The following is an 11261-nucleotide window of genomic DNA, read 5'->3' on the forward strand; positions in this document are numbered from 1 at the left end:
CCCATCGGAACCAAAATAAAAGAGATAACTTCCTTTTTTGACCTTTTTTTTTTTTGGAGAGAGAGAGAGAGAGAACCTTTCAATATTTATTTTTAGTCTTCGGCAGACACAACATCTCTGTTTGCATGTGGTGCCGAGGATCGAACCTGGGCCGCACGCATTCGAGGGGAGAGCGCCGCTTGAGCCACATCCCCAGCCCAAGTGTAATCTTTTCAATAGACGGTGCTTGGAGGACTAGATAACCAGGTTCAAAAGAATGAAAATAGACTCCTATCTCTTACCATACAAATAATTAACTCAAGGGATTGGTGTGTGGTTCAGTGATAGAATGTGTACTCGGCATGCACAAAGGCCTGGGTTCAGTCCCCAATACACACACGCACATGCACACGCACATACACACACAGACAGACAAATGCACACACACTGAAAATGAGTCAAAGACCTAAATGTAAAAATCCAAACTACAAAACTCTTAGAAGAAAACAGAGAAGTAAATCTTTGTTACTCTATGTGGCAGTGGATTCTCAGAAAGGACACTAAAGGCACAGACAACAAAAGAAAAAAATAGATAAACTGGATTTTGCATAATTTTAAAACTATTGTGCTTCAAAGGACAGGTGAAAAAGAAAAAAATAGGTAAACTGGATTTTGCATAAATTTAGAACTATTGTGCTTCAAAGGGTGTGGTGGCAAAGATCTGTAATCCCAGCAATTGGGGAGGCTGAGGCAGGAGGATTGCAGGTTCTCTGACAGCCTGGGCAACTTAGTGAGACCCTGTTTCAAAATCTAAAAATTAAAAAAAAAAATGTTTCTATACAGAATGTATTTTTTTAAAAAAACATACAACTCAATAATAAGAAGACAAATAACCTATATTAAAAAAATGAATAAAGGATATAAATAGACATTTCTGCAAAGAAGATACACAAATGCCCAATACAGGAAAACACTTCAATAAATGGTGCTTGGGCAACCAATGATTGAGGAAATGCATATCAAAACCACAGGGAGGGGCTGGGGTTGTGGCTCATAGGTAGAGCACTCGCCAGCATGCGCGAGGCACTGGGTTCCATCCTCAGCACCACATAAATGTAAAATAAAGATATCGTGTCCACCTAAAAATAAAAAATAAATATTTTTAAAAAAAGAAAGAAAGAAGGTCTCTGAAAAAAAAAAAAACAGGAATTTGGGGTAGAGTTGTGGCTAAGCAGTAGAGTGCTTGCTTTGCACATGAGAGGCCCTGGGTTCAATCCTCAGCACCACATAAAAATAAATAAGTAAAATAAAGGTATTGTGTCCAATTACAACTAATAGATAAATATTAAAAAAAATAGGGGCTGGGGATATAGCTCAGTTGGTAGAGTGCTTATTCACATGCACAAGGCCCTGGGTTCAGTCCTCAGCACCACAAATAAATTAATTAATTAATAAATTAATAATTTTTAAAAAGAAAAAACACAGGGATAGCTGGGTCAAATGGTGGTTCAGTTTCAAGTTTTCTAAGGAACTTCTATACTGCTTTCCATATTGGTTGCACCAATTTGCAGTCCCACCAGCAATGCATGAGCATGTCTTTCCCCCCACATCCTCGCCAATGCTTTTTTTTTTTTTTAAGAGGGAGAGAGAGAGAGAGAGAATTTTTTAAAATTATTTTTTAGTTTTTCAGCGGACACAACATCTTTGTTTGTATGTGGTGCTGAGGATCGAACCCAGGCCGCACGCATGCCAGGCGAGCATGCTACTGCTTGAGCCACATCCCCCACCCCCTCGCCAATGCTTATTGTTGTTTGTATTCTGACTTGTGAGAGATGAAATCTTAGAATAGTTTTGATTTGCATTTCTCTAATTACTAGAGATGCTGAACATTTTTTCATATATTTGTTGATCAATTGTATATCTTCTTCTGAAAAGTATCTGTTCAGATCCTTAGCCCGGGGGACTTAAAATCAGCACACTATAGTAACACAGCCACATAAATGTTTATAGCAGCCTAATTCACAACAGCTAAACTGTGGAACCAACCTGGATGCCCTTCAATAGATAAATGGATAAAAGAAACTGTATATACACAATGGACTATTACTCAACATTAAAAGAGAATACTATTATGGCATTTGTAGTTAAATGGATACAGTTGGAGAATATCATGCTAAGTGAAGTAAGCCAATCCCAAAAAAACAAAAGGCCGAATGTTCTCTCTTATAAGTGGATGTTGATCCATGATGGAGGGACATGGGAAAAATGGAGGAACTTTGGGCAAAGGGGAGAGGAGGAAGTATGAGCGCAGGAAAGGTGGTGGAATGAGATGGACATCATTACCCTAGGTACATGTGTGACTGTACATATGGTGCGACACTACATTGTATACAACCAGAGAAATGAAAAGTTGTGCTGTAGTTGTGTACAATGAATCAAAATGCATTCTGCTGTCACATATACCTAATTATAATAAATTAATTAATTTTTAAAAAACAGGGAGACATCACCTCACACCCAGTAGGATGGCTGTAACCACAAATTCTAACGGTGCTGATGAGAATATGCTGATGAGAATACTTCATATATGAATGTTAGGACTGTCAAGTGGCACCACTACTTTGGAAAGCAATCTAGATGTCCCTTAATCTAGATGTTAAATATTCAGTTTCCAGGGACTGACGTTGTGGCTCAAGTGTAGAGCATTTGCCTAGCCTGGGTGAGGTTCTGGGTTCAGTCCTCAGCACCACATAAATAAATAAATAAATAAAGGCTAAATTCTTGAAAAAGAAAATGCAGTTGCTATTGACTCAGCGATTCTACCTGAAGGTACGTACCCAAGAGAAATGAAGGTGTGTGACCACACAGAACCCTGTACACAAACGTTCACTGCATCATTTACAATAGTCAAAAGGTAGAAACAACCCCAATGTCTATCAGTGGACGAATGGATAAGCAAAATGTGATATACCCATACAATGGTATATTATTTGGCACAAAGAGGAACGAAGTATTCATACATGCTACAGCATGAATGAGCCTTGAACACGTTATATGAAGTGAGAGAAGCCAGGCACGAAAAACTTTATAACATGAAATGTCCTGCTAGGCTTGGTGGCACTCACCTGTACTTCCCGCAACTCCAGAGGCTGAGACAGAAGAATTTTAAGTTCAAAGCAAGCCTCAGCAATTTAGTGAAGTCCTAAGCAACTTAGTGAGACTAGTCTCAAAAAAAAAAAAAAAAAAAAAGGACTGGGGCTGTGGCTCAGTGGTAAAGCATCCCTGGGTTCAATCCCAGTACCAAGGAAAAGAACATGAAGTGTCCAGAACAGGCAGTCTACAGAGGAAGTAAATTAGTAGTTGTCAAGGACTGGGGAGAATGAAAAGCCTGGAATTAAGAGGGCTTCTTCCTGAGATAACAAAAATATCCTGAAATCGATTGCAGTAACATTGTATATTCTGTGAATATACTAAAAACCACTGACGTCTTTGCTTTGTATGCATAAATGGTATGATCTATGCAATATATCTCAAAATCGAAGTTGTCATTAAAAATGGGGTGGAGGGGCAGGCAGTGTGGCTTCTTCCTTTATCTTGCTTCTAGGTCTCCTGCCAGCATGCACACGAACAAGCTCTAGTCACCCTTCAGATGAGAGACCCTGAGTCAGAACTACCCGCCCCCATCTCAGCTCCTCCAAACTCCTGTGACGCATGGAAACAAAGAGAACAAATTCCTGTGACTTCCAGCCATTAAGTTTTGGGGTGATTTGTTATGCAGCTATAGACAAACTTATATACCATGTTACTACATGAAATGCTGACGTACTGGGTATATATGAAACAAGAATTTGCATTTGCTTGTATATTTATGGAATTTCCTGGAAATAGATAAGGTTGTCTCTGGAAGAAACAATGGGAGATGAGGGTGGGAAGGAGCCATGTAGAAATGTGTATCCTTTTTACTTTGTTTACCAAGTATTGTGTTAACTTTTGCAAAAAGTCAATGAGAGTTTGGAAAAAAATTAACAATTAAAAAAAAAATCTTCAACTATCTGCTGCTTATGTCCAAACTCTAAACTCCTTTCCATGACTTAGAGGGTCTCTGTGATTCAGCTCCTGCCCACCTCCCTGGTCGCAACTTCTACCTTTCCTTTCACTAATTGCGTGTAGTTCCCAAAACACACCAGGCTATCCCCACCTCCATGTCCTTGATCATACCGAGAAAGGTTTGCCTTTCTCTTTCCACTCATCCTTTAAGATACAGCTCACATTGGGGGTGGGGGTAGCTCAGTGGTAGAGTGCTTGCCTGGCATGTTGAGTTCCTGGCTTCCAGTCCCAGCACCAAGGGAGAAAAAAAAAAATGGAGGGGGTGTTCGTCTCAAATGTTGTTGCCCTTTTTGGAAGATTTCCCTGGCTGTCCTTAACTATGTTAGAAGTCCCCTTCGTGTCCCCAGAATACCCTGTTAAGAGTCAATCATTCTTTGTGTTGCACCACACAGCGATGACCTGTTTTCTTTCTTATCTCTTCCATTAGATGATGAGGTACCTGGGAGGAAGACTCTTACGCAGGATTCCCAGAACCTAGCACGCCTGAGAGGCCTTTGGTAAGTGGTTGATGTGAGAAAGAAAGGAATGGAGAAAGGAGAGAGGGAAAGAGGCAGAAATGAAGATGGCAGGGAGAGTTGAGGGAGGAAGAAAGGAATGAGAGAGGAAAAGAGGAAGAAAAGGAGGATGGGAGAAAAGAAATCCCTCAATCTGCTCAGCAGGGTCATGCACATACTACAAAGCTTTACTGAGTGAATAAAATTCCAAACCTAACCTGAAACAAAAGCCGGGGACCTGGAGAGGTATGTGGATGTCTACTGTAGTTATAGTAATGAGCACTCCTGTAATTGCTCATCATAGCCCAGAGACCCCTGGGGATTGAGGGCACACAACTGGAAAACTGAAAGAGACTCACCTCTGGATCACACCAGCCAGCCCCTGCTCTCGCCTCCCACATCCAGTCTCCCCAAGCTTCCATTCCATCTCATGCATTCTTTTATCAATTGATTGATGGGTTGGCAGCTGCTGGGAATTGAACCCAGGGCCCAGTGTGTGCCAGGCATGCACTCTGCCACTGAGCTAAGAGCCACATCTCCAACGCCTCACCTCACACATTCCATTCTGTGCTGTGATCCCAACACCAGGGCAGCATCTGGCCTATCGTAAGCACTCAACATCAAATAAATCATGGTCAGAATCACCACCCTTTGGATGGACAGGGGAGGGGCCTAGTTTCAAGTCTCACTCCATAACCATGAACTTGTCTCTTCTCTATGGGACTCAGGTCTTTCATCTGTAAAATGAGAGTTGAGCAAGCTGATTGGTAGGACTAACAATTTAGTTTGCAACTTCTCAGGCCCTTTGATCATCCCTGCAAGGGCAAACTCAGAGCATCAGGGACTCCTCCCAAACTGTTCTTCATAAGAATAACAGGGGCCATTTATTGAGTGCTTACTATAGAGCAGAAATCATACTTAGCATTTTACACCCATCATTTCAGCTATTTCTTTCCATTACACTTTGAAGGTGTAATAAATATCTCTAAAACAAAACAAAATCTCTATTATACAGACTTAGAAACTGAGATTCAGAGAGGCAAACTGGCTGATCCAAAGCCACATAGCTGGTAAATGGCAGGGTACAGGTTCTATGTCCACTGTTCTTTTTAGACAACTACCTGACATTGCCCCCTCCAGCCATGACCATACTTCAGCTGGAACCTCATCTTTGCCAACCTCACCCAGCCCACCTGCAATGTTTAGTACACAGAGCTCTAATTTGTAATCTCTGTATTCCCAGTTTTCCAGTTCAGTGGTCAGAACGGGGTCTTGATCCATTTAGACTTACACTGTTTCAGCACCATCTTCTACTTGATGTGTGACCTTGGAGCAAGTTGGTTTTTTGTTTGTTGGTTTTATTTTGTCTAAAGACAGGATCTCACTAAGTTGGTGAGGCTGGCCTCAAATTTATGATCCTCCTGCCTCAGCTTCCCAAATCGCTGGGATTACAGGCCTGTGCCACCACATCCAGCTCAGAATAAGCCATTTTAACAGATGAAAATTAACACACTGAATTTGGAAATGTCAAACACAGAAGTTGGCACCTTGTATGTTCTCAGTAAATGGCAACAACCAGGTAAACAAATGGCAGAGATATCCTGAGAAGCCCTGAGAAACTGAGTCTGAAGTACATGAAGAGCTACCAGGCTTTTCTAGCCTCTACTAAGTATTCTGGCAGAACTTCCTGCCACTGTCTGTACCACTCTTACTCTGTTAACCAAAAGGTCGGGCTCTGCAGTCCACACATTTAGACTGAGTCACAATCCTGGGTCCACCATTTACCACCTGTACGACCTTGGACAAGTGACATTCTCCTCTTTGAAACTCAGTTTTCTCATCTATAAAATATGAATCACACTACCTGATCCATAGGAGTGTTGTGAGGGTTAAATCATATCCATGTGAAATGTTTAGCACATCATTCTCACATAGAGTAAAGGCTCAGAATTCATTAACCATTTTTCATGAGCTAGAGTAGTGGTCACAGTAGCACGTAACTGCCTGATAATTAAAATGCAAACTCCCTAACCCAACACACAGTGACCCTCATACTCCTTCCTGGCCTCTCTTGCTGCTCCCCTACATGGATGCCCCACTCAAGACAAATGTGGCTTCCTTTCTCTGCATTTCCACCATGATCTTCTTCTCTGTTCTGAATGCTGCCCAATACCTCATGCCTGTCAATGGCTTCCCCAGCTCCGGTCTCATTTCCCTCTGTTGCTCTGGGTTTCCAGAGCGCAGCCTGACACGTGTTAGGGCTCAGACTGCCCAGAGCAGGAGCTTCTGTCTGCAGTTGTCTTACCCATGGTTCCTCTCCCACAGCTGTCACCTTTGATTTACCTTTGTGGGAACTGACTTTTCTTCACCAGTAGTCCATCTGTTGTTCCAGGGATAGGCACATGCTCAGGCCTTAGAAAAAGTCACCATGACAAAGAGGTGGACACTTGGCAAAAGCTAGGCTAATAAGAATCACCCTGGAACTTTTGCTAGAATCATTCTTTTTCCACAGGGTTGGGGTTAGCAATGCAAATTCAGAGCTGCCAGTATTTGCCACCTTTGAGAAGGAAGTGAACTTAAACTGAGCCAAAATAGAGAAACCATGAAATGAAGTGAGACAGATACTGTATGGCATTATTTGAGCATCTGGATCCATCCATGCCTGAAGCCAGATACTTTGGTTTTTTGTTTGCTTGTTTCATTTCGTGTTTTGGTGGGTGGTTTTTTGTTTTTGTTTTTGTTTTTGTTTGTTTGCTTTGTTTGTTTTAGTACTGGGGCACTTTATCACTGAGTACCTCCCAAGTCCTTTTTTTATTTTTATTTGGAGACATGATCTCAATAAGTTATTGAGGCTGACCTTGAACTTGCAATCCTCCTGCCTTAGCTCTTGAGTCCTGGGATTACAGGAGTACGCCACCATTCCTGGAAAGCCAGATACTGTATGTGTGTGTGTATGTGTATTTGTGGTGGTGGGGGGGGTACTGAGGATTGAACCCAAAGCCTCTTCATACATGCTAAGCAAGTACTTTATCCCTGAACTACATTTCCAGTTGTTGTTGTTTTTTTTTTTAATGGACACAATATCTTTATTTTATTTGTTTATTGTTTTATGTGGTGTTAAGGATCGAACTCAGTGCCTCCTATGTGTAAGGCAAGCCCTCTGCCACTGAGCCACAACCCCAGCCCACATTCTGACTCTTATATGACACAAACAAAGCCCCTTGCTTCTCTGCAGTCCCTCTGGGGATAACAGATCTTTCACTTGCTTTTCTTTTCTTTTTAATTTTTTGTAGTTGTAGATGGACAGCATGTCTTTATTTTATTTGTTTATTGTTTTATGTGGTGTTAAGGATCGAACTCAGTGCCTCCTATGTGTAAGGCAAGCCCTCTGCCACTGAGCCACAACCCCAGCCCACATTCTGACTCTTATATGACACAAACAAAGCCCCTTGCTTTCTCTGCAGTTCCTCTAGGGATAACAGATCTTTCACTTTCTTACTTCAGCAGGATTTCTCCTGCTTAAGCAGGAGGATCTCAAGTTTGAGGCCAGCCTGAGCAACTTAGATGCTGTCTCAAAATTTTTTATAAAAGGGCTGGGGGTGTAGATCTAAATGGAACGATCTTGGTGAAAGGAGCTGAAAAAGATACTTTAAATCAACTATTCTAACTGCATCCACATCCCCCTTGTACAGATGAGAAAACTGAGATTTAAAGCAAAAAGATTTAGCACTGTTGAGACACTGGCAGAGTCAGCCAAAAGCTCTATTCCCATGACTCTCAGCACAGTGCTCTGACCTCTGCACTGGTGTCACTTGATTAAGCAAAGTGAATCAGTCACTTACCAAGGGAATTCAGAAGTTCTCTGAGCAAAATGGAATAAACCGTTCAACTCAGCTTCTCAACCCTCAGGAATGGGATAGTAACACAAGGGAAACAGTGAAGAACCCCAGAGCCTTACACCCCATTTACTCCTTTGCTGGCCTTGTAGACCTTCATTTCTCTATACTCAGTCTCCTCTCTCTCAAGCAGGGAGGGAAGAGTAGAATATGAAAGAGATGATCGCTAAGATCCCTGAAATTCAATGATTATGTGGGGGTTGTTGGATAGTTCATCAAATCCCCAAGATTAAACCTACACAGATTACAGAGAATTTGAAGGCCAAACAGTCAGCAACCCATCTGCAGACTCCAGATTTAGGCTGATGAATGGGGGGGTGGGGTGTCCAGCTGACTGTATATTCTTCCCAGCTTGCCTTTGGAAGAATTATAGAATGGAAACATAAAATATCATCTGTCTCTGGGTACCAGTGAGAAATTTGGAAAGATATTCCCCACATCCTACAATTCTCTTCTCTTCAAAGATTTGAAAAGAGCCAAGCACAGTGGTGCACACCTGTAATTCCAACTACCTGAGAGGCTGAGGCAAGGGGATCACAAGTGCAAGGCCAGCCTGGCAATTTAGCAAGACCCTGCCTCAAAATAAAAAGTAAAAAAAAAAAAATAAAGGACTGGGGCTGTGATTCAATGATACAGTGACCCTGGTCAAATCCCCAATACCAGGAGGAGAATCCACATTGAAGTTGAGTGGGGTGAGATGGATATGAAGCAAGTCATCAGAATGTCCACATCTGGGCTTGGATGCAGTGGCCCATGCCCGTAATCCCAGTAACGCAGGAGGTTGAAGCATGAGGTTTGCAAGTTTGAGGCCAGCCTCAGCAACTTAGTGGGACTCTGTCTCAAAATAAAATAAAAAGTACTAGGATGTCATTCAGTAGTAGAGTGCTTGCCTTGAATGAGAGAGACCCTTGTTCAATCCCCAGTACTACACACACACACAAACACACACAAAAAAAATCTACATCTGAATATACACTACCTTCTTCAAATCAGTCCTCTCAGGAGATTGTGCAGTTCTTCCAGTGGGTCAATAATTCCTCCCAACATTTGTTAAGTCCTCTTGAATAAGGGAACCAGCCTCATGACCTTGTCCTCATATCTTGGCTTTCATCCCAAGTGACAATGCTTAGTTTGATCACCCATCATATTCCAAACACCTGACCCTGAGTGACTTCCAGCCATTTCCAAATATCACATTCCTCCTTTAAAAGATGGGGGTTCCCCCTCAATGGAGATGTTCAAGAGAATACACCCTGTGCTACACAGCCAACTTCCTACAAATGCTTTGAACATCACCAGCAAGCAATCTCTTTTGCAGGGTTGTACACTTGTTGAATGTTTTGAGGTGTTATTGTAAAGACTCTCTCTGATTCATGATTGTCACATTTTCTCTTCTCTTTCTCATCCCTGGAGGGCTCCAACTTTATCCTAACCTCACCAGTCATCCTTCCCCATCTTGCCCTTCCTGGCCCCACTTTCCCCTGCCCAACTCTCTTCCCTATCTGCAATTAGGCAAATGCCCAAGTTGCTGAATCTTCAAAATCTGTCTTCAATCGAAAGATGGGTGGGGACAGGGGACTCTAATGGATCCTGGAAAACTGTCTCAGCATTTCTCATTCCCAAAAGGCTGTTTGCCGATACTTGGGGCAGGATGACTATCTCAGCCAAACACATCAGAAGGTCACAGGGACTCATTTCCATCTGGAATGGCACCAGAACACTTCCTGCCAGGGGAGTGGGGGTTTTAAAGAATAGAACCGTCCCTCTGGAGATCCCTGTTGTTAGATGCTGTCAACAACCCACATCTCTAGGACTGGACAGAAACCACAGCCAGCCTCCCCCACCCCTTGTTACAGAACTTTTTTAAGTTTACCAGATACTCTTTGATTTGTCCTCTGGAACCCTCTCCACTGTTTACAGATGAAGAAACCAAGCCTCAGAGAAGCAAAGTGAAACACCCAAGTTAATGTCAGCGAGTTAAAGGTCCAAGTTAGAGCTCTTGATTCTGTGTCTCATGCTTTTTTCAACATAATGTAAATAGAATACACCTAGAGAAAGCCCTGATTCAGAAAAATATTTCCACAAAGTCGGCCAACAGAGACTCAGAGACGATAACATAATGCTAATCCATCAATAAATGCAATGTGCATATATATCCACGCATGAGGACCCAAATACCCAATTCTAACACTCTCCCCGCTGCCTTAAGGTGTCTCTCTCATTAAATCTCCTTCCCTAGAAGCTGCTGAGGGTGGGCCAAGGATGTATCTCAGCACAGAGGAACAGAATCTCTCTCTGACTCCTCCAGAAAGGAGACCCCAACCTTGGCGCCTGTTCTGGGGGTTCCGACCCCGCCTCCTCCCCTACCTGCCAAGAGCTGCATCCAGGCGCAAATCTTGTAGACCGTGGCGGTGTTGCAGAAGAAGAAAAGCGCAAAGCAGGTGATGCAGCCCAGGATCAGCACCATGGAGAGCAGCACGAAGAAGGCGGCCGCCTTGAAGGCGCCGGACGGGATGGTGCTGAAGTCGGTGAAGGAGCCCCGGCAGGTGAGCTCGCGGCCCGCCAGCCCGCTGCCCACGCAGTAGTGGAAGAGGCCGAAGTAGCCAGGCTTGGGGGTGCTCACGCTGTCGCCCACCCAGTAGGGCTGGATGAAGACCACCACGTTGATGATGGCGAAGCAGATGGTGAAGATGGCCCACAGCACGCCGATGGCCCGCGAGTTCCGCATGTAGTGCTCGTGGTAGAGCTTGGAGGCCTCCTGCGAGGGCAGCATGGTGCCCGGGGG

The 11261-nt window shown here is 43.2% G+C and overlaps 1 protein-coding gene across 2 annotated transcripts in view; it reads right to left on the reverse strand.

Annotated features, from left to right (window-relative positions):
- The window catches only part of Lhfpl4 (LHFPL tetraspan subfamily member 4), a 29251-nt gene extending 17996 nt beyond the window's left edge, over positions 1-11255 (reverse strand). For both annotated transcript variants that reach the window (XM_015494983.2, XM_048787074.1), the window contains exon 1: positions 10844-11255. In XM_015494983.2, the coding sequence (XP_015350469.1) occupies positions 10844-11249 (406 nt within the window). In that variant the 5' untranslated portion in view covers positions 11250-11255. The remainder of the gene's footprint in view (positions 1-10843) is intronic.
- Between the last annotated feature and the right edge of the window lie 6 nt (positions 11256-11261).

This window comes from Marmota marmota, unplaced genomic scaffold, assembly GCF_001458135.2.
Source record: "Marmota marmota marmota unplaced genomic scaffold, marMar, whole genome shotgun sequence".
Classification (NCBI taxonomy): domain Eukaryota; kingdom Metazoa; phylum Chordata; class Mammalia; order Rodentia; family Sciuridae; genus Marmota; species Marmota marmota.